Consider the following 25,264-nt stretch of genomic DNA (forward strand, 5'->3'; position numbering starts at 1 on the left):
AAAAGGGAAAGTTTTGTGCTGTTGAGAGGAAATTAATTCAGCAATTAATTAGAAATGTCAAAGAGCACCTGGCCAGCCATGTGTTATAGCAATTTCAACTGCAGCATGAACAAACAAAATATGCCATTAATAGGAAAGTTTTGGAATAATTGTGTTTGTCTTCTGCTGGGAAAAATGCAATCATCAACCTAGAACTAATGGTTCAAGTCAAAATGATTCTACCCCTAGGACAAGGGGTTTAACCCTGTCTGAAATCTATAAACTAAACTGTCTGGTTTATTTGTCTGTTTTGTTTTTTGCCATTACAATTATATTAAAATTAAGCTTAAGACAGTCTAGTCTGACGGATTAGAATGTAGAAAATCCCACAATATAGCAAAAAAATCACAAAAAACCCCCCCAAAAAAACACATATGACCACTTCCTTAATATTCTGAGCATGTGATTAAAAGTTAGGAGTCAGATAGATTAAAGCATTAAAAAATGCTTTTAAAATAAATGATGTTATTTTTTTTGTTATTTTAACTTGATTAATTTCAGTTTTAATTCAACATTTCAACTTTAAAATTGTAAACATTGAAATGTAAATGTGTATGTATTATGTGTATGTATTTCTATGTCTGCAAGACCTCCGGAAACAGTTTTTATTATTTTGTCAACCATAAGGTATTAAGTAAAAAGATCTATATTTTTATTGCCAATAACAAATTATCCCACATTTAAGATGACTAAGGCTTATTTTATATGGGATTTTGCTTAGAAATTTATGAAATTGGTAACCATTGAAAATGCCTAGGTTCTTAATTCAAGAATCATTATTTTCTAAACAATTCTTCTAAGATACTTTTTCATCCATTTATCTATATATTTGCAGTAAATCAGACATTTCAATTTACAAGAATTGCCAAAGTGTAATTTTCAGATATCCTGGATCAAGTCTGTATGTGTATCTAGCTATTTTTTTCCTTTAAGAAGGTTGTCTGGCCATATTTATCTTGCCTTTATTGAATTGGTTCTACATCATTTATAATCTGTATATTGAGAATTAAAGATTCAGGAAATATGTTGGACAAAAGTTGTTATGAAAAAAAGAAATGCAGTGTAATCACAAAATTTCTGCATTTATATCGTTGCTTGACATGAAATGACTTTTCGAGAATAAGGGTGGTCTGCTGCTATGTATAAATGCAGCAAATTTGATGACAAAGAGATTCAGTCAAGCTTTATAAGTTTTACCTAGCTTTGTTCAATGGAACTGCCCTGCTTAATTTGTGCAATATATTTGCCCTGCTTAATTTGTTCAATGGATTTGCCCTGCTTAATTTGTTCAATGGATTTGCCCTGCTTAATGTGTTAAATGGATTTACCCTGCCTAATTTGTGCAATGAATATGCCTTGCTTAATTTGTTCAATGAATTTGCCCTGCCTGATTTGTTAAATGGATTTGCCCTGCTTAATTTGTTCAATGGATTTGCCCTGTTGTATTTGGGAAATAGATTTGCCCTGCTTTAAAATTGGAACAGTCCATTCAAAGTTTAATGGTTTACAATTGAGATACCAACGGTTGTGCAGCTCTACTGCTGGAATAGGCTGATCACTTTTGGTTTAATGAAGAAATATTATTGATTTTACTCAGGTATAAGCAAGACTAATTTCTACCTGAAATAGTGCCCATGGTCTGCCAAGAACTTAAGTCTCTATTATCGTTCTTTTTCTAAGTTTGACTTTAAAAAAAAAAAAATTGAAAAAAAATAAACTGGAGCCATTTTATTATGTAGCTTAGTATTCAATAGTCGATCTAGCAAACTTATGGAACATTGGTGGATGCATTAATTTTTGAAAAGCACAGAGTCCATAATTTTGCAGCACATGGTTTCAAAAGATTGTGATTATGTGGAAATATGTTAAATTCCATTGACTCTCAACATAAAAGTGGAGGGGAGTCTGTGGTTAATATAGAGAAGATAATTTTCAAAAAGACTTAAAATTTTGATAGAAAACCTAAAATAAATTTTTATTATTTTGTATATTTTCAGATGAGATATGGAGTTTATATATCACAGCATGCCTGGACCTATTGAAGAAGAATGCCAAAAATTCCATCAAGAAACAGGTAAGACTGTATATGAAATAAAACAATATATTAAGCTAAGTCTGCTGGCCGTGACTGGATAAGCCAACACATCTCTACCAAGACCAAGATCCACCAACACATCTGTGCCGTCCCGTTTGGTCATGGATGGCAATTATTTCTTTTCAGTCAGTACTTACATTTAAATTGTTCTCAAATATGTTAAATGGTTTTGTCCTGTTAGATGGATTATGATGGTCAAGTTCATAAGACAAATTTACCTATGTCATACAGACTGAAGTTGTTCAAAGTCATGTACATGTACACAGTTCTAAATCAGTTTTTAATATATTATATTTTCCTGGTAAAAAGATTATTAAATTTTTATGTCATTTTATTACAAAATTGATTATCAAACATTCGGTATTCATCTTATAATTAAAACTAAACTTGATTTCATTGTTGTTTTTTTTTCTTTTCAAGGAAAAATAGCACTTTTTGTTTGGTCAAAGGTTTCATACCTCGCAGTTAATGGCCAGTGCATATCTTCATTGTTAATTGAATTAACGTCATGCGAGAACATATAATATTATTGAATTTATTAGCAGATTGCATGACAAGAAGCAGTTAAACTGTTATGGAAATTACCTACCGTATTAAGTTTATAGCAGTTCGTTTTCTGGGGGGCACCAGAAGTCTGTATGATTAATTATAAGCAAAAGGCATTCTTAATCAATTAATTCAGAATTAATTCATTTAGATTAATAGTTTTGTAATATAAGAACTTGACTGTTGTTCAATTTGAATGTAACATTACCTTGACATGACAATTTTACATTATTCCTGCAATTTGTAAAGTCATTACCATGTTTTAATCAAATTATTATAAGCATCACATTTTGATTTATTGATTGAGCGAGTGATTCATTGTTGGCCCCTATATCATGTATATGTACTTGCCTTGATTTGTATTTATGTTGTGTTCGGGCATCTGTGGTCGAGTGATTAAGGTCATTCACTTCAAACCAATTGCCCCTCCCTGCTGTGGGTTCAAATCCCTACACGGACTTTGGATTCTTTCATGTGCGAGAGCTATCCAGCTAGCTTTGATAAGGAACGTTGGTGGTTCTATTCTGGTGTCCGTTTGTGCCTGAAATTATGCATGAAAGAGCACCTGAGGTCTTCCTCCACCAGTAATGCTGGTACATCGCCATATGATCTATACTGTGTTGATGTGATAAAACCCAATCATATAAACAAACAGGATTATGAAGTACTGTAACCCAACGAATATTCGCGACCAATTAATATTCGCTTTATTCCCGGATGGCCACGAAGAGCGAATATTTGTTTGCGCGAATAAGTCCGCACGATTTCGCGAATAAATTGGAGAGAAATTTTTATTTTAGACGTTGTTCATGCAAAGCTACTTGACCGGATATATTCGAATTATACGGGCACCTGTTAGGAAGTAATGAATTGTTATGAATATTGCCATAAAGCAATAAAAACACAAACTAAGTAACTACTACTATTTTATAAATATCAAAGGAACTCTATGTCAATATAGCAATCAAAATAAACATCCACGTTTAGAAATGAAGACGAACGATGCGTACATGTACATATATAGAGAAAATGTTTTGCTGAATTGTGATCACAATTCACTTACCAATACAATATAAGACTAGCGTATTGTTAATCCCATTTAAGACACCAATAATAACCTCAATTATTGAAGTTTAATAGTCGGTTAATGGATTTTACGGTCCCATCGGACTTTCCAATCCGCGAATTTTCTTTTCGGAAATCAAGAAAACGCGGAAATTAATATTCGCGAATATGTCCGACCTCGGCAAAACGCGAAAATTTGTATTCGCGAATATAAATTGGGTTACAGTATTTATGTTGTCTTGGATGTTGAATTATTTATTATGATGATTCTAACTGTAATTGTCTTGTATTGACACAAGTCCTATATATAACTCTTGCTGGACATCCCGTTCTTGACCAGAAAAGTGTTTATATCAAATTTGTTTGCTTACTTACCTTTACCATTCTAAATTTTTGTAATGGACTTGTCCATCTTCTATCATAGACAAAACCATTCATCATTTTTAGGGAAAATTTCATAATAAGTTCTGATCGAATAGGTATCAGTGCAGACCATGATCTGATGGCACAGATCTGATCTGAGGAAATAGTCTTGCTCATGACCCCAGTAGGGCTTGAACCCAGAAAGCCTAGGTTAAGTGGCAAATAGCTTAACCACAATGCCATGGCTGCCCCTTTATGATAACAATTAAAATTTGTTTTGGGTTTATCTGTTCATATGAAGTTTGACAACAGTGACAATTAATATTTTAAGAATTTAATTTATTTTTAACGGAAGAACAATTAGATTAATTAATTATACGTTAATGGAGCTGTGAGACAGGGTGGCTACATTTTCTGAATTGTTACATGAAAACTGATAGGTATTGATCTAATAATGGCCGCCTTTCAATATGTTTGTTCATTTATAAATACAAAAAAATAAATAATTATAGCAATTACTATGGGTAATCATGTAAGCTGATAATTTGAATTTTGATACCTTGACACTATGACTTGAGTTGATGAAATCCCCGGTTAAAACTCCAACAATCAATTAGGCTTGCAAAAAAGTGGACCATATTCAGTAAAATCATCAATAAATCTTTACAGCTGATACAAATATGCAAAGAAAATATCTTCACCTTAGTTCCGTAACAGGCTAACACCTATTATATTCAATAGGAGTTAACCCGTTACTGCACTAAGGTGAAAATAATATTATAATGTTGTAAGATAAGGTCATTTTACACTTGTTAACCTTAGAATATTCATCAGACTTGTTTGAACATGTTCATTTTATGGTGTTCTTGCAACTTATATCGATTTCTTTTACCTTCTGCGCTGGAGCTATAGCCAGAAACTGGTCCTAATCTGAGAATTGCTTGTACTCACAGAGTGCAGTGCTTGAACCCACAATCCTCTTGTAAAAAGGCAAATATCTTAGCCACTAGACCATGTATTATGCCACACATCAGAGTTTATAAGAGGAAACTTGATTTAAAATTTAAAAAATCAAATACATTTTAGGATATTATTTGCAATTAGAAATAAAGCAATTTAAATTTTACATTATTTTATCAGATAGTTAAAAAGAAATAAAGCAATTCTGGGAAGATTGTTTGAAACAAAAAAAAAAATGTTTCTCTCACAAAGAACTTGTTAGATATTGACATAAAACATTAAAAACTTGTTATGATGAAGAGATATCTTCAGTACAAATTATCATTTTATGTTAGTTGGTTAAGTACGTCTTCATTTTATACGTCTGAAAAAAAAATTGTGCTAAATACACCCAACCTTTAGTAATATTTTACACCAATTTCATTCTGATAAATAATATAGTTAATTAAGAACTTTAGAACTTTTGAGTGGGTGCTAGATCTATAATAATACTAAATACTCTTATAGTTTTTTCATGCGTTATTTTGGTTAGAATGTACTTAGAATTTTATAACCAGGTAAGCGGAAGGCATTAAGTATAATAAGTATACAACATCTATCAAACCATATGTAAATTGGTGTAATTTATGCTAAATGTTTCATAGATGGTTTCTGTTCTTGTAATTTAATGTGAACACGTCCCGAATATCCGCCAATTATAAGTATAATCTTAAACTATCTCGTCCGATTATGAGGTTTTTGACAAATCGGTCTCTCGTTCATCCTTTGTACTTGCTTTCTTTGATGTAAAGTGATTTTTACAAATAATGAGGTACAAGTATTGAGTTAATTCTATGTTATTAATATAGAGATTAATACACTATATTTGTTGTAACAGAGTTTAACAAAGGCCGGTTTTATGGCTCTTTGTTCGGTTTTGGTCGCAATTACTTGTACAACTTGGCTTTAATTATAACATTGAACTTAATAAAGTCCCTCCATATGTAAATATGTATTTATCAAACGAGAATCCCAGGGATTAGTACAATATTGTCATATACATGCATTTATCTGAATTTTTGTATTTTAGTTACGACAGTTTTGCACCAACTCATTAATATAATTATTGATGTTAAATAATTTGGAAATATCAATAAAAATTTGTTAAATGGACTCTTCCCCCTTTGAATTTAGAAAAGTCCATTGTTGATAATAAATAAGGTGTTTTAATGTTAAATGTTTAATTACATGGTCGAGCTGTTTGAACTCTTGCAGACAGTTTATGGCTTTATATGAGGTTTTTGTACTTTACTTCAGTACTTCTATATTTTTTCTGGTTTTTCAGTGTCATTGACTCCAGCAGATTGAAAGCTGCTTGAGCCAGTGCTATGGAGATTGAGAACTGCTATATATACTGTAATAATGATGACGTCATCCTAGGCACATAGTTCCCTTCTAAAATGACGTCATTTTAATGTGGTTCATTCATAAAATGAGCTAAAATGACGTTGTTATATGGCACGCGACTTATCCGGCACCCCCCATGCCAGATGAAATTTCCTGCATGAGTAAAACATACAGAAACGCCAGTCTGCTATGCAAGAATATAGATACTCGGGAACTTGGCAAATGTGGGGTTTTTGTATCCCAGGGATACAAACAAACTTTCAGTTACAACTTGATAGATACTTGTATATTGTTAATAAGTGCAATACGATGATAATTGTATTGTGAACAGTAGTGCACCATGAAGCTTAATGTTTGTAACCCAGGATTAGATGGGAAAAACCAACATTTGCCCTGTTCTGGATAACATCTTTTGCCAACAACTTTGAAAAGTTGAAAAAGTAACATAAAATGTTGTACATATGGTTTTTAACCAGGTTTTCCGAAGGAAAAAACTGGTTATTAGATTAAGGTATGTCGGCGGGCGGATGGGCGGACGGGCGGGCGGGTGGGCGGGCGGGCGTAAACAATTTCTTCTGTGCGCAACTCCTCCTACATTTCTCAACGGATTTTGACCAAACTTTCACAGAAGCTTTGTCATCAAGTGTCCTGGCGCATATTGTCGGGGTTTTGCCATTGGATAATATTTGACCTAATTATGGCCCTTTGTTGTTTTTTCTTATATAGAATATATAGTGAACAATTTCTTCTGTGCGCAACTCCTCCTACATTTATCAACAGATTTTGACCAAACTTTTACAGAAGCTTTGTCATCAAGTGCCCTGGCACAGATTGTCTGGGTTTTGTGATTGGATAATATTTGACCTAATTATGGCCCTTTGTTTTTTTTTTATATAGAATATATAGTGAACAATTTCTTCTGTGCGCAACTCCTCCTACATTTCTCAACGGATTTTGACCAAACTTTCACAGAAGCTTTGTCATCAAGTGCTCTGGCACATATTGTCCGGGTTTTGCGATTGGATAATATTTGACCTAATTATGGCCCTTTGTTTTTTTCCTTATATAGAATATATAGTGAACAATTTCTTCTGTGCGCGACTCCTCTTACATTTTTCAACGGATTTTGACCAAACTTTCTCAGAAGCTTTGTTATCAAGTGCCCTGGCACATATTATCGGGGTTTTGTGATTGGATAATATTTGACGTAATTATGACCCTTTGTTTTTTTCCTTATATAGAATATATAGTGAACAATTTCTACAGTGCGCAACTTCTCCTACATTTCTCAACAGATTTTGACCAAACTTTCACAGAAGCTTTGTTATCAAGTGCCCTGGCGCATATTGTCGGGGTTTTGTGATTTGATAATATTTGACCTAATTATGCCCCTTTGTTTTTTTTCCTCAATATATAATGATCAAATTCTTCTGTGCTGAACTAGTCCTACATTTCTCAACAGATTTTGTTCAAACTTTCACAGAAGCCATATCATCAAGTGCCCTGGCGCATATTGTAGAGGTTTTGTAATTGGATAATTTTTGACCTAATTACGGCCCTTTGTTTTTTTTTCCTTATACAGAATATATTTTTTCCTTATACAGAATATATAGTGAACACTTCTTCTGTGGCAATTCCTCCTACATTATTCATGTTTTACATTGCACATAGTTACATTGTTTATTGCTTGTATTTGTATTTCAAATACAACATATTTATCTACAATGGAGATAATTGAAAACCTGGTTTCGTGGCATTGCCATGTTTCTTGTTTTTGTTTCATGTGAAGATAAAATAAAAGGCCACACACATACCGTTTGATGTTTGTGCTGGTCTTCTTTATTGTTTTTGTAAATTGTCTTACTAATTTGGCTGACCTATTTTTAACCTTCTTTTAAATATCTATAGGGGCAATGACATTTATATCATGTGAATTGTTAGCTGTATTTTCTTTTTTGTTGAGCTTACCATCTTAATTGATAACTGTTTGCCCATCGTTGTCTTGTTTTCAATTCCAACTCGGGACCTATAAGAGATCAAATGACTGGGTGGAAGCTATAACCCAAGCTTATGTTCTACCTAAGACCCCTTCATGATATCATGATGCCACGAAGTACACAAAAGGTCTTCTAGCAACAATAAAGCTTCAAAAGTTATCAAAGTTAAAAACCAAGTTATTAATAAAGGATGAGCGTATGTAAATCCTTAAAATCCTCATGCTAATGCACCGAGTTGCGCAAAAGGTGCACAAAAGGTGCACAACAGTATAGCAGCAAAGTTATCATATGATTTAAAATTAAAAACACAAGTAATTAATAAAGGAGGAGAAGGTATAATAGTTCCAAAAAATTCATGAAAGATTTCGCTTTTAATGCTTTTATTATTCATGAGAAAATTGTTCAAAGTGCGAATATTAATAGCATTTATTTAGCTATTTCTAGAATTTTCTAGGAAAAGTTGTTTTTATTTTCGTTGCTAAGAATGATATTCATATTATTCCTGGGTAATTATTTTTAGCTGCATCTTTCTACAAACTATTAACCATATTCATTAAGTCTTAAATCAAGGAAATACTCTGAGGAGGGAAAGTATTATATCAATGATAAAACATAAAGATTTGTGTCTACATTGGTGATGAATGGCGGCCCTGCAAACATAGATTTGATTGATGGTGGCAGTGATATCAAGGCATATTTATACTGATGATATGTTTTCTGTTTACAGAGGTTACAGAGAACTCTTCTTGTGTTTGAGGGAGCAAGAGATGCTGGCCATCTAGAAGCAAGCCTGTATCTGAAATGGGTATGTTTATTTTTAACCAGAACCCTGCTGAACTTCTTAAAGGGACTCCACTGAGATTTTTTGATGTGATGGGACTGGAAATAATTTTTCGAGATTAATGTTCCATTTGATGTAGGTCTAGACCAATAACTTGTGTGCAAAATTTCAGATCATTCACTCACTCTGTTTTTCCAGTTGTGAATAATGACCCAGCCCCACCAAAATTGGTTTAGAAATAGCACAAAAATACGATTTAAATGTGTTTTTGAGTTTATTTCTCATTATCTTTTGCATATCTGTCTGTTTAAAGTGCCTCAGCTAATGTATGCAAGAAATTCAAATTTTATGTACTTGGCTTTTGGACCTTGGTGGTGTTCCTTTAACTTGACTTGTCTATCTTTCAATTTAGACAAATTTTGAAATATTTAATACTGCAGACCATGATTAGGATGTGCCTACTGGTCTTGGTCTGCACTGGAATATAGATGGCTGAGTACATGAAACTGGGCAAATACTGGCATAGTATTTTAGTATAGAATGAAAGTTAATATAAAAAAGTTAGTATAGGAAAAACTCTTCTTGTTTTTCTTTCATTTTCAAAATAACAGGACCTAATACTTCTCTAAGAAATACCATGCAAGCTTTGAAAGTTCATGGAACATTTTGTACACAAAATTAACTAGGCAAACTCATTCTTTCAGCTTAAGGGCTGAGTATACAGCAGGGTTTCATTGTGATATATCTTTGTACTAAGCTCACCTTTAGGGCTTCTTTAGTCTTTCATCTAATCCAGGTTTAACATAGCAAATCCTCACTTGTTCCAATTAAGGTTGAGAGGGTGCCCTAATTGCATTCTGATATGATCAGTTACTGCCTCATTGCCTACTGAATTTTTAGAAAAAAAATTGTCCTGTTTAATTGACATGTTGCACTTTTTTAAGCTTAATGCTTTAATCATATCTGACTTCTTTCTCAGAATATCAATGGAAGTGGTCCTATATTTTTTGGCTATATTTGGTGATTTTCTACATTCTAATCCCTCAGACTGTCTAAAGCTGAAATTCAATATAATGATAATGGCAAAAAAACAAAAACAGACAAATAAACCAGACAGTTTAGTTTATAGAATTCAGACAGGGTTAAGCCCCTTGTCCTAGGGGTAGAATCACATTGAGTTAAACCATTAGTTCTAGGTTAATGTAACAAATGATGTAACTTGTTATTTATCCTTAAAGTATTTTCATATTATCTTTGAGCTCCAAAAGCCTCAAAACATAAATTTTGAAATTCTTACATTGATCATTTTTGCTTGAAATGGAAAGAATGCCAATGCTAATAAAACATACTCAGAATTAAATTGAAAATTGATTTTTCTGAGATTATTAGCCTGATTTGTGTTTAAAAGCTATAAATACTTTTCATTTTTGGTCATGTTGCACATTCTTCAACTAAAATAATTATTATTGACAGAAAGAATGAACTGAAATTCTGCCCAGACCTACACCAGATATTCACAAATCTTGAGAATGTATTTTCAGTCTCTACATATAAAAAAAAATCATCATTGCAGTCTCTTTTAAGTATTCATTATCTGAACATTAAATTTACGTTTTAAAATTTATTTACAAATTGTCAAACATATTAATTATAAGAATTAATGTTCATGTCATTAAGATTCCAAATTTTGATCTTGCTGTTTATAGCAATGCCCTTTACCAAAGACAAATACATACAAACAATTTAAGCTGTCCTATTTTGATTTCTCTTATTACATGTATCTTCTAGCTATCATAGTAAATGCTTTCATTTCCTCAAACAGAAGATGTTGAATTATTTCTAAGCCAGCAAAAACTATTGTCAGGAATGCTATTTATTGATAGATAGCCTGTTAAATTGGCAAATCAGAGAATTTTACGTCCTGTGCTCTTAGAACTTCCTACGTCCCTACGATATATCTCCTCCGGTCCTCTCATCCCTGAGAAAATTGTGACTTAAAGAATATTGATAGGCTGTAAAACGGCAGTAATGTATTGCTAAAGTCTCCAACAAGGTTGAAATTACAGGGGAGAATGGGAATAAAGGATTGTTGAGAGAAATAAATTCTCCACAAAAGCTTCAGATTACTCTCGATTTATGGAGACCTCAGTCGGGACAGTTTTTCATGTCATTTACTTCCAATTGAATCGGGCATTTTTTAGTGCCAAAGAAAATTGTAATGAAATGCTTCAGTCTGGCAGAAACCAATTTGAAGAAAAATATCACAATATCCGGCATCTAAGCAGGGGTACACTGGGATTTCGTCTTTTCCGTTTAATTTTCTTACTTGGGGAGGGATTAGTTGTATTTGAGATGAGGGAAAGAAGCATTTAAGAACTGAGAGCGATTATGTCTGTCTTGTTACAGATGGTAATGAAGGGAACATACGTAATTAACATTTCTCGTTGACATGACAACTACTCCATTTTGTCTGTTTCTTTCAATTTATGTCTCGCAATTAAATTGAAAAAGAGTTTTCTCGGCAGTGTAAGTAGTTTAAGGGAATGAGAAGTTGCTCGAGGCACTGTGAAGTCTCTCATTTACTTAACACGTGCCAAATTAAGATTGGATTTAGTGGGCTTTAGAATGAATGGTAATGTCTTGGGTCTGTCAATTAAGAGGGTGTGAAAAAATCAGTTTAAGATGCACTCGCATGCACTTAAAATTCACAATGATGTGAACAGTGTGACTGGTGTGAAATTGATTACAGAATTGCATCTGATTTATTTATTTTTTGAGTTATTTATAGGTTATGTAATCGTACAAAGACATTAAATATACATTATAGCTAACAGCGAAGTCCTTCTACATACAGGGTCCAAATTTCCCAGGTGCATGCACTTTGATAAATTCGACTAAGAGGTAATGGGGTCAAAGGTCAAAGTTTTATGGGTCAAGGTCCCGCCCGGGACAGAACATTCATTTGAATGTTCACTTGTTCTTAATACAGTAGGTTGCAGCAATTTAAATCTTTGATCTATGCCTGTCTGGTCTTTGCTCAGCCCACCTTTGAATTTGGTGGTTGGAAATTTAATTGAAACTCTTAAGTAGAGCAGTGGTCAATCATGTAGGATATACACTTTAGAATAGAAAGGTCTTGAGTAAGATCACTGCTTATTTCCGGAATTAAGGAATTGACTCTGCATCCCTATACAATGTACTTCACCCAGGTGTTGTTTGATACCTGAAAGAGGGGTAAAGTTGTAATGCACCTTAATATGGGCTACTATAAGCCTAATATGGGCTACTGTTAGTACACAGAAGAATGAGGGACTTTCCAATGAGAATAGTAGCAAGATAACCACTGTAAAAAATTGTAAAATCTATGGACATATTGCATAAGGTTTAAACTTCGAACTGCCAATATTTTACTTTCAAGTATTCATACTCTTATTTTTATTTGTGCCTCTCTTGTATTTAATTGTTAATATTATTAAACATTGACAGATTGATGTGCTGTGTGACACTGGCAGTCCAGATAAAGCTATAGATGTGTCTAAAGAAGCTGTTGAGGCACATCCTAAGTCATGTGACCTCTGGTACAAATGTCTTTCGCTGATGATAATGGGAAATGAGGCCCTGGACAAGGTCCAAGAAGTCCTGAAACAAGCACAAAATCTTCTTAAACAGAAGGTAAGTTGATTTTTTAGCTCGACTTTTCTATGAAAAGGGGAGCTATCCTACTCGCCCCGGCGTCGGCGTCGGCGTTGGCGTTGGCGTCACACCTTGGTTAAGTTTTTCGTACCACCCCACTTTATTTCAGAAGTATTACAAGTATGGCTTTGAAACTTACCATACTTGTTCACCATCATAACCTCCATCTACAGACAAGAGTACATAACTCTGTCAAGGTTTTTGACAGAATTATGGCCCTTTTTTGACTTAGAAAGTGTATTGAGCTTGGTTAAGTTTTTTGTACCACCTCACTTTATTTCAAAACCATTGGAGGTATTGCTTTGAAACTGACCATACTTGTTTACCATCACGACCTTCATCAACAGACAAGAGGACATAACTCTGTCAAGGTTTTTGACAGAATTATGCCCCTTTTTGACTTAGAAAATACATTGAATATGGGTAAAATCCACTTATTGCCTTAACCCTTTGAGATATTGCTTTGAAACTTTTAATGCTATTTCACATCATTACCCCCATCTGTACGCAAGAGAAGGTAACTCTGTCAAGGATTTGTTTTAAAAATTAAGGCCTTTTATCGACTTAGAATCTTGGTTAAGTTTTTAGTACCAGTCCACTTTTTGACTGAACTGTTTGAGATATTAATTTGAAAGTTGGAATACTTGTTTACAATCATGATTCCCAAACATGTCCAGGAGAAGGTAATTCTGTCAAAGATTTTATTTGAATTATGGCCCTTAATTTAGCATGACATTAAATAATGAATTGAACTTCCTTCATGTAATTCAAATATCAGTTTACAACGCATTATCTACATAGTGGACCCACGAAAAGTAACCAGTCACCCACAGCCTGTGTGAAAGAGATCCACTTGTGACCAACTGACAACATCTAAAAAAGCTTGATAAAATTTATCTATTACTTGTATTATAAGGTAACTATAATACTTTCACATACAAAGTCAAATCTATATATTATGCTGATTGTACAAAAATATACTGCTTCCTTGGCATAGATTTCTTGAAAAATTATGTTATTATGTCATTTACCAAGGTGTTCTGAGTGACGTAAAAATACCTTATTCTCTCAAAGTGGGTTTAATACTATTAAATTTATTTAAGGCTCAACTCAGTTTTTTTTTCTTTCTTACCAGCCCTCTTTTGACTTAAACATTTCAAACTTTGCTGCAGTGTTCAAGGGTATCACACAATTCAGTAAAATAATTCTTCACTAAATATCTTAATGCTCATGGCCATTGTTCACTTTAAAAATACAGAGATTCTTGTATTGCCTTTTACTGCAAAAACTTTTTTTATTGGCAAGCAATAAAAAAGTCGAGCGCGCTGTCTTACGGACAGCTCTTGTTTTTACTGTTTTTGCATTATTCATACTTGTTTATTTGTGTAGCAATAAAAGAAATGGAAATAGAATATCATATACCAGTACTTTTAAACTTTTATATTAATATATTAATAAATTTAGTACAGCAGGTTTTTATAAGATTCCCTAAGATATATATACTCAACATCACTAATTCCACATCACTTATTTCATGGTAAAGGCATATTTTCATGACTCTGACCAATGTTAAAATTGATCAGAATTGACATATTTTATACATACAGCTATACTTCAAAGTTTTTGTGCAAACTATTTTAAATCTTTAGATTTTTACGTAAAACAGAACAACATTTTACAAATTTCTGCAAAAAGCAACAATAGTCCATTAAATTTGTGCGTATGTCTGATACAATCACCATTTCTAAATGTTCTTGTTTGTTGAAAAAATAAATTTTGAGTTACAAAGTAAGGATAATTTCAATATTTAAAATCAAGCAAAATAACATGTAGAAATTTTAACTGAAACATGAAAAAACTGAAATGTAACACCAATACTGAGATTTAAATGACATACTGTTTTCAAAATGGCCGACATATGACCGTCGATGTTTGGTCCATTAAAATTGACTTTGACTGAATATATTGTTGTTTCCTTGTGCCATACAGTAGAAAATACCTTTATGTTATAGCTTATGACAAGTTTTGTACCATTAGTTTCATTTGTTGTTTACTTTCTGGTTTCAAAGCATTAAGTACAGTGAACTAAGAGGAGCATGATATAATTTGGGTATTAACCTTTTTGTTGTAATTAATATTGGATATTCAAAAACCACATTACTTGTAATTTCTGAAAATAACTGCATATTAGAATAGTTGACATCTGGAACTAGGCAAATGTGGGTTTTTCCAAGCTAATCCCCCAGTACAAACAAACTTTTACCGTTCTTGACAAATAAGTCAACACATTGCGCTTATTTTTGAAGCTGTAACTATAAAAGTTTGTTTGTACACCCAGATTAGCTGGAAAAACCCAAAATATTCATAATTCCCGAATAAGTCTATTGAATTAAAATTTTAAGCATAGACTTAGTACAAATTTTGTTTATTTGCAAAGGTGATTTTTTATATTTTTCAGTTTTTGGCATCATTTTGAGAAAAATATGGCATTTCTAAACTGCCTTGTTTTTTATTTTGAGTGACTTTATCACAAGTTTGATGTCACGTAAGATGTCATTTTTGGCTTTTTTTTTCTATAAAACCTCTTAGCTAATTTGATTGTAAACTTTTGATTTGTCTTTTTTATGTCCCTGAAGGGAGGCATAAAATAACTAATTGTCTGTGTAACAATCAGATGGGAGATCGTGTGTCCATCTTCATTTCAGGGCTACACCTCTAATAGTTTATATTTCCCAGAATTCAGTGCTTTTTTATGCTCCCTGAAATTGTTTGTGCCTGAGGATATAGTTGACAATTTGTCTGTCTGTCTGTCTGTCTGTCTTGCCTTCCGTCACAATAAGTTACTGTTTCTCGTAGCATCTTTATTATTGACATTTATCTTAGATTATTGGTGTCATGAAGAATTGCCTACTTTTTCAAGTATAAAGACCATGTTGTAATTTTGTCAAAGAGATAATGGGGAGTATCTACCTGTTTACCAATATTTCATTAGTGGATAAATTTTCTACCATGCTAAAGTCAGAGGTTGGTGGTTCCACCAAGGTGCACTGTGTTGCCTGTGATATTACACAGGGGGTCTTCCATAACAAGACAAATCTAGTCAAAGTTTCCATATTATCTTGGCCTTTTACAAAATGTATGTCTGTAAAAATATTTTACTATGCTCTTTTTGTTTTGCTTCTATTAACCTTTAAAGGGTAATGGCCCTTTATATATAGCACTCGTTTTAAGAGCATATATTTTTTCCTGAATTCACATTTGTTAGCTATTTTTATAGCCTTTTTACACAGAATACTTCAGTATTGAAAAGAATTGAAGCTATATTAAACCTGACATAATATAGGGCCTGATTATTCTACTTGTCAAATTTTGAAGAGCCATATTTGCGTTATCTCTGCCTTTAAACTGAAGGTTCTTTTCATCGATGAACAAACACTGTTAAGAACATTTGCGGAAAAAATATGACAGGCTTGTTTGAAAATTAAAACCACCCGAAAGTGAAGTGAAAATAAAACACTACCTCAATATCGAAATCTCAAAGAAAGCTTTTGATCAAAGTGATTGAATAATTATCATACTGAAATAGAATATCGTTTCAAAGACGGGGCCGTTAATTCCACGTAGACTTGTCACTGTCACTTGTACACTGTCAGATTCTTCAAACGTTATCAATATTGTCTTTATACGGATCAACGCTGAGTCGTGGATTATGTCTGAAGGATTTATGTACGGTTCAAAGAACAGTTAACCACTTTGTTTGCGTTATGGACCATTTTTTATGTCACTTGCATGTAGTATGCATTGACATTGCGTTTAACATGTCAAACTTCTTATTCTTTTGTTCATAGTGAAAAAGGAATTGAAGGTTAGGATAGAAATTATTAAAGTGTCAGTTTAATATAAAGTGAGGTATCTATATAGCACTGCATTATAGCAACATGAGATTGTAACATAACTTGTACTGGTTGAATTTCAGCCCCTTTTAAGCTACGTTTAAACAGGGTGTGGGAATAAAATATATATGAGCCGTGTCAAGACAAAACCAACATAATGGGTCTGCGACCAGCATGGATCCAGACCAGCCTGCGCATCCGCGCAGTCTGATCAGGATCCATGCTGTTCGCTATCAGTTTTTATATGCCCGAAAGGGCATATTATGTTATACCCCCTGGCGTCCGTCTGTCTGTCCGTCCGTCTGTCCGTCCGTCCGTCCGAGCAAACATTTGATATTTATGAGCTTCATTCCGTAGTTAAATAAAGAACAAAAGCTCATAAAATTCAAATTAAGAGCTATTTTTTTGATTTTATGAGCTGATTTTACTTATGGACTTTGGTCCAGGTGTAGTTTATGAGCTGACTTACCTCTTTAATATCAAAAGTTGGTATGTCCGTCCGTACGTCCGTCCGTCCGTTAGCAATTTGGTTTCCGGAGCATAACTTAAGTTCCATTTGGCCCACAATGTTAAAACTTCATAGGATGATTGTCCATATTGGGTAGAAGACCCCTATTGATTTTGGGGTCAAAAGGTCAAAGGTCAAGGTCACTATTACCTTAAAACTGAAAACGGTTTCCGGAGCATAACTTAAGTTCCATTCGACCCACAATGTTCAAACTTCATAGGATGATTGTCCATATTGGGAAGAAGACCCCTATTGATTTTGGGGTCACAAGGTCAAAGGTCAAGGTCTGTATGACCTTGATACTGAAAACAGTTTCCGGAGCATAACTTAAGTTCCAATTGGCCCACAATGTTCAAACTTCATAGGATGATTGTCCATATTGGGTAGAAGACCCCTATTGATTTTGGGGTCAAAAGGTCAAAGGTCAAGGTCACTATTACCTTATAACTGAAAACAGTTTCCAGAGCATAACTTAAGTTCCATTCAACCCACAATGTTCAAACTTCATAGGATGATTGTCCATATTGGGAAGAAGACCCCTATTGATTTTGGGGTCACAAGGTCAAAGGTCAAGGTCACTATGACCTTGATACTGAAAACAGTTTCCGGAGCATAACTTAAGTTCCAATTGGCCCACAATGTTCAAACTTCATAGGATGATTGTCCATATTGGGTAGAAGACCCCTATTGATTTTGGGGTCAAAAGGTCAAAGGTCAAGGTCACTATTACCTTAAAACTGAAAACAGTTTCCAGAGCATAACTTAAGTTCCATTCGACCCACAATGTTCAAACTTCATAGGATGATTGTCCATATTGGGTAGAAGACCCCTATTGATTTTGGGGTCACAAGGTCAAAGGTGAAGGTCACTATTACATTGATACTGAAAAATATGTTTCCACGCATAACTTAAGTTCCATTTGACCCACAATGTTCAAACTTCATAGGATGATTGTCCATATTGGGTAGAAGACCCCTGTTGATTTTGGGGTCAAAAGGTCAAAGGTGAAGGTCACTATTACCTTGATACTGAAAACAGTTGCCGGAGCATATGTTAAGTTCCATTTGGCCCACAATGTTCAAACTTCATAGGATGATTGTCCATATTGGGAAGAAGACCCCTATTGATTTAGGGGTCAAAAGGTCAACGGTTAAGGTCATCCTTACTTAAAAAAAAAATACTTTCGGGCATATAATGCTCCGCCTCGCGGTGCTCTTGTTTTACTTGTTATAGGGTTTGTAAGCGAACAGCATGGATCCTGATCAGACGGCGCGGATGCGCAGGCTGGTCTGGATCCATGCTGGTCGCAAACGCATTACGTTGGTTTTGTCATGACACGGCTCATATACTTTTTTATTGAAGAATTTAAAAACGATATTGTAAAATATAATCCCTGCTTTAACTTCTTCTTTTAAAATCGCTACCACTGTACATTGTTTAACATCAGACCATAATGCTTTTTAAAAATAAAATGAAAATGGTTGTCTAGCGTAAAACTAAAAATCATCATCTGCTAGTGTTAATCATCATTTTCTGACAATGAAATCACTCATGTTTATAAAGAATGCACTTCTTTAGTGTAGAAACAAACCAATTTTGTAATTTAATAATGTTAAGTCGAATTATTCATAATTAAAGAGTTAGGGACAAAGTACGCAGGGGCATGCGAATGTATATATTAACCCCTTGCCTTAATATGATGTCTGTGACAAGGGGAAATTGAAAACATCGGGTAGAAACACCATTTAAACATTATTTAATCCAAGAAAAAATTATGAAAGAAATTATTCTCATTTTACCATTTACTGAAAAAATGAAAATGAGCTATACAGACATGTACTTTTATGATTATATGAATGCAGAATCAGGAGAGTTTGATGTAATTGCTGCTTTAAATTGCACCATTTTCAATGTTAAATACTCGCCTGTGTTTGAAAACCAGTTCAAATGTATTAAGTGAATTTTTTTTAAAAAAACACCAAGGTTACAGCTTGATGAAGTTTGCTTCCTTGGGGGTTCCTATTTGTATAAATTTTACTAAATAAACAGTTAGCACTAACATTCGTATGTAATTTTAGAATAGAAATTGATGCATTAATTTTCTGCTTACTTTACATAATATGCATCAATTTTGATAATTGGTTAATTAAGAATGGACGATTAAATTTCATGCGTGGAATGTAAATCAGTTGATTCTAAATTTAAATTTCTGTTAATTTTTTGAAGCTGAGTGATTAGACTGTGATTGGAGATGGCACTTTTCTGCCGTTTAGCCCTTCAAAATTCCTTTTGAATATCAAAGTAGGGACGTAATGAATAGCGTAACTGTAATTTGTTTGCTTTAAGTAGCTGTTGGAAATTCTAGAAGCTTTAATAATCTCAATATGATCGTAATTCTGATCTCATAATTCAATTAAAAGCCCTTCTGAATCTTTTATATCGACTGGTTTAACTGACTGTTTCTATTGTGTAGACTGGTTCAGCAGTAAATGACAGGAAAGGAAGGAAAATGACAGGAAAGACAGCTGACACAAATCAATTGATCAAATACAAGCATTTGAGGACAGGGTTCCTTGTCTTGTGTCAAACACTGACATGAAGCCCTGAAATCCGAGCCCAAGTTTATACAATTTACATAATTGATGAAAATGTGAAATGCATGTTTTTCAGACAAAGTTTCTAATGTACCTTACAACTTTTCTATAGCATTGGGTAGTTGATCTGGTACATTCTGTGTGGAGTATTACAAAAAAATAAAACCCCATAGAAATGTGAATGAGTTATGCATTTAGTGAGATACTTAAGTCGCTTTAAGCAGACAATACTCTACTGACATATATTATGACATATGAATCAATTACGACAATTAAATGTTAATCATATGATAGTTGAGATATAATTGCGACCATATATTAACTCCTGAGAGGCCATTTTATGATGATGAATTTTCATCCTATCTCAAAATAATGTCATCTCCATACAGAGAACTTCAGACTGCTGTCAAACATGTCTGTAAACCCTACACTGCTAAATATTTGAGCCGCGTCACGACTAAACCAACATAATGGGTTTGTGACCAGCATGGATCCAGACCAGCCTGCGCATCCGCAAAGTCTGATCAGGATCCATGCTGTTCGCTATCAGTTTCTCTACTTGTAATAGAGTTGGTAAGCGAACAGCATGGATCCTGATCAGACTGCGCGGATGCAAACACACTATGTTGGTTTTGTCGTGACGCGGCTCATTTATAATAGTCTTCGCCTGTTTGAAAATTTTTGGAACTGTTCATTGCTGTTTTAATTAAGGTGTTTTTATACTGAAAATTTAATGTAGAATAGCTTACATTTAGTCATATCCGTTGGACATACTGATCGGTAGGCAGTCTGACCTGCTGACTACCTACTGACGGGTTGTTATAGCAACTAGCATTCTGAATGTTAACTACTTCCTGAAAACTGAGGTCACCTATACCTTCCTTTTTAACAAGTACACATGTAGATATTTTGCCCTAAGTCTGCTTGGCGGCACTTAATATACCCATGCGACTAGTGCAGACCAAGTTCAGCCAGCACATCTATGCCATCTGATCATGGTCTGCACTGTTTGCTATTCAATAGATACCTATTTTGAAAATTCCCCTAAAAATAATGAATTTGTTTGGCAAGATTGAAAAATGGATATGTCCATTTAAGATATAATGCGTAGTAAGGCTTAACCATTAAAACTTTTCTGAACTTTTGAATAAAAGCTGCTGTGTGAAGACAAGACGTTTCTAAGACAACCCGGTTGCTCGTTTTCTCAAAAAAAAAAGAGAAATAAATTTTGAAATTAATCAAGTTTTTAATGTTGTTTTTTGGAACAATTGGAACGATATTTATTTCCCATTGTTGTTAAAGTCTGATATCTGCATACTAGGCATTGATGTGTGTGCGAGAAATTAGAAGTTTCCACCTTAGATGAGAACACAGAAGCATTTTATATCCTTTTACGGGAAGATTTCAAACAAAACAAACATAAAATTTGGTCGTTAAAAAAGTAATGATAAGTCGTAAAACCTGGAATTCCTTAGTGAGGGCATACCCTGAGGTAACAGACAATAAATAATGTTGTTTATTCCGAAGAATCAATAGTAATAAAATTTTTTCACTTGATTAAGACCATAGTTTGACTTGGTTTGAATAATTAATGGCTCGATGACGATTATAAAAATACCTCATTATAAAATCTATAATGTGTTTAATTTGCCATACTTCGCAGCCATAGTGCGCACAGTGGTGCTGTAATTCGTGCCTTTTGTCATGTTGCATGTATAATTTCGGGGGAAATTTAGATGTCATTTAAAATTGTTATACGATACTGAAATATTAGGGTAGCTTTGGAAATTTTACCCAAATTGATTATTAATTATTAATTTAGCCTCTTAGATAAGGGACCATGGTTAAAAGAAGCAGAAAAGGTTGAAAAAGAAGGGGAAAAAAACAACATTTTTTTAATCTCAGTTTTATGACATTTATTGATATACCATATTTACTCTTTTATGAGATTAGAGTGTCTAACCGGGAGATGCAGAATTTGGGGAATGGTTCTGGCCTACTTTGTATTTTGAACAGTGCATTCAAAGTTTTAGAGATTAATAATATTATAATCAAAATACATGAATTTTGCTACCAACAGTATAGAACCTAGTCAGACCTAAGGGACCTGAAGGCTGGACTGGCTCTTATATACTGGTGGCAAAGACTAAGAACATTCCACTAACAGCAGGTTTACTAATGGCTAAATTTTACTAACTTAAAGAAAATGCTTCTTCTATTAACCTGTGTTAAAAAAGTCTTCCATTTTTATCTGATTTTGAACTTTAGTAGTGAACATTTTGCTAACACTCGTCCCTGTCACAGAGAGACTTTGCGTATAATATCTCGAATAAAATAATAAGTGATATGTAAATGATAAACCGACATTACTCTAAGAATTTTACTTTGAATCTGGTTGAAATTGATGAAATTTTGGTAATTTTTGTCTTGCTTTATAATAAAATTGTAAATTTTCCACTCAGGTAAGTTTTCTTAGAAAGAAATGCCTTTTGAAAGTTTTTATTAGATAAATGGCAACAGTAACATTATATGAAACTATTATTGAAACAGAATAAAATGAAAATATTATGAATTTTGCATATTTCAGGAAACATGGCCCCTGATTCAACTAGTCCTGGAGTACTCTATCAACATAGATGCTGCTGATACCACTGTCAGGCTGCTAGAGGTAAAAGTTTCACAAACTTTGAATGTATTTATAAATCTGGTATTTAGCTTAAGGTGGATACAGATAAAGTCTCTATGTATTTTGTTTATGATTTATGCTCAAGGCTACTTTTATTTTATGGGGAGATAAAATTATTGTATTGGACCTTTCCATTGTGTTCTGAGAACAATTTATGCTTCATCATAATTTTTATGCCTCAACTACTTATGTGCACATAGATTACCCGGACATATGCCATTTAAATGGACTAAGGGGCCATTTCTTTTGTTATTTTCTTTTGTTTTATAGAGGGCCGTGGCCCCTTATTCTATTGTTACGGAATGAACTTTATTGTTCTCTTTTGTTTTGTTTACAGTTACATGGCCCCCTACTTCTCTTCATGCAGTCTGTCCATAGACCTACAAAACATTGGAATGTTGGGACATATGTTTCCTTTGAGCACATTTTTAGTTCAATCCTAAAACACAAGTATACAACTTACAGCCTGTGACAAATTATTTCTGTATTACTATACAAGGGAAACAAGTAGTACTATAAAGTTTAAATTAATTTAATTGAGTTGCCTCCCTCATGCAATACTGTAATAGCATAATAACATAGATTTCAGTGTTGTAATAGCGATATGGTTTTCATTATTTCAGAAATCAATGATTGATAGGTCAGAAGTGAGCACACCAGCCAAGAATCTCTACCTGGAGTATGAATACCTCAAACATGGAATTGACCAAGCCAGAAAAATATACAATAGGTTTGTACCGGTATATAAAATCTATCAAAGAAATCATCTGTTAATATGATAATTAAGTATTGTTGATTATAAATATTTATTATCCCCCGCCGATGGAATCGGGAGGGGGATATAGTTTTGGCGTTGTCCTTCCGTCCATCCGAATTTCGTTACCGGAGTAGTTCTCTGCAACTACTGGCTGGAATTCAACGAAACTTTATGGGAATCATCAATATCAAGAGGAGATGTGCATATCGTCGGCTTGTTCCGGTCCGGCCCTTTAACTCAGAGTTATGGCCCTTGTTTAGTTATGTAGTATGCATATAGAGTAAAAATCGTTTCCACACTACTTCTCTGCAACTACTGGCTGGAATTCAACGAAACTTTATGGGAACCTTCAATACCAAGACGAGATGCGCATATCGTCGGCTTGTTCGGGTCAGACACTTTAACTCAGAGTTATGACCCTTGATTAGTTATGCAATATGCATATGGAGTAAAAATCGTTTCCGCACTACTTCTCTGCAACTACTGGCTGGAATTCAACGAAACTTTATGGGAACCTTCAATACCAAGAGGAGATGCGCATATCGTCGGCTTGTTCCGGTCAGACACTTTAACTCAGAGTTATGGCCCTTGATAAGTTATGCAGTATCCATATAGAAAAATATTTGTTTCCTCGCTACTTCTCTGCTACTACTGGCTAGAATTCAATGAAACTTTATGGGATACTAAGAGGAGATGTGCATATAGTCGCCTTGTTTCAGTCAGATACTTATAACTCAGATTTATGGCCCTTGATTAGTTATGTAGTATGCATACATCTCATTGTCATTTCCAGATTTTACTATTTAACACAAAGTTATGGCTCTGTTATTGCCCTGAATATTTATCAAGTTCAAAGAATATTACTGTTTATGCCATGATTAATATATAAATAAAGCATTATGTCTTCAGTTGTTGTGTTAATATTAACCAGTACTCGGCGGGGGATATAAATTCATCGAATTTGCTTGTTTTTATGTAGGATAGCAAGTTTTCTTTGAAATTTAATAATAAGTAAGTAAGTAAGTAAGTAAGTAAGTAACGACTTTATTTAATGAGGCAACACAGATGGGCAAGCCCAGTCTTCCCTGTGAGCCTCAACAATATACAAAACAATTTATAAAATATAATACATCAATAAGAGATTAAATAATTACATAAGTTGATTTCATTAATATACATTCAACATTGAAATATGTGAGATCAACCTCAGGATAATATTTTATATTTCAGGATACAGCAGTTTAAACCAGTCTCAGCAGATTTTTACAAGTCATATATCAGTATGGAATTGGCACAGTCTAAACCCAAGATGAAAATTATACGCTCAGTCTATGAGGAGGCTGTGAGAGAACACGGTACCAATGAGCCAGGTAATTGTTGTATCTCGTATAACCTTATAGATTTACATGTATCAGTATATCATAGTTTGCTTATAATGATAATAAATGACTCAGTCCTGCAGGCTCAGATTTGGAGAAAAAAAAACCAAAAAAAAAAACCTCGGGATTCGTTATAGTTCAGTATGGTCATGTATTATTTTGTACATTTATTCACTTTTTCTTAAAGTCTCCCTAATGTATTAGTCTTTTAGACTGTTTTATTATTTTTAAAAATCAGGGTTTTTGGTTTAAATGAAAAACGGGAAAAGTCGACAGAAAGCCCGGGAAAAACCCGGGCCCAAAGTTGGAAAACATTCTTTTTCCTTTGCTGTGAAAGCCTTGACTGGTGTAAAAAATCAAGAATTTATCAAGAAGTATACCCTTCTACAAACCAGTGGTGGTAGTTGATTAATTGATATATTTAGCTGAAATGGAACAGACTTGTTTCTTCAATCTAGGAGACAATGTGCTATGGACCTGAAGAACTCTGATTGGCCCAAAATGTACAATGAAAAAGACTAG

The 25,264-nt window shown here is 33.7% G+C and overlaps 1 protein-coding gene across 1 annotated transcript; it reads left to right on the forward strand.

Moving 5' to 3' along the window:
• Positions 1 to 2,036: 2,036 nt before the first annotated feature.
• LOC132715006 (U3 small nucleolar RNA-associated protein 6 homolog) lies at positions 2,037 to 25,264 on the forward strand (the record flags this gene model as incomplete). Its single annotated transcript, XM_060697981.1, is given in 7 exon segments — positions 2,037 to 2,113; positions 9,179 to 9,256; positions 12,719 to 12,904; positions 22,508 to 22,588; positions 23,230 to 23,336; positions 24,594 to 24,749; positions 25,201 to 25,264. Coding segments are annotated over 7 exon segments (749 nt in total), but the record flags the coding sequence as incomplete, so codon positions are not given.

The sequence above is a fragment of the Ruditapes philippinarum genome, unplaced genomic scaffold, assembly GCF_026571515.1.
Source record: "Ruditapes philippinarum isolate M1 unplaced genomic scaffold, ASM2657151v2 ctg8454_1_1_1_1, whole genome shotgun sequence".
Taxonomy (NCBI): Eukaryota; Metazoa; Mollusca; class Bivalvia; order Venerida; family Veneridae; genus Ruditapes; species Ruditapes philippinarum.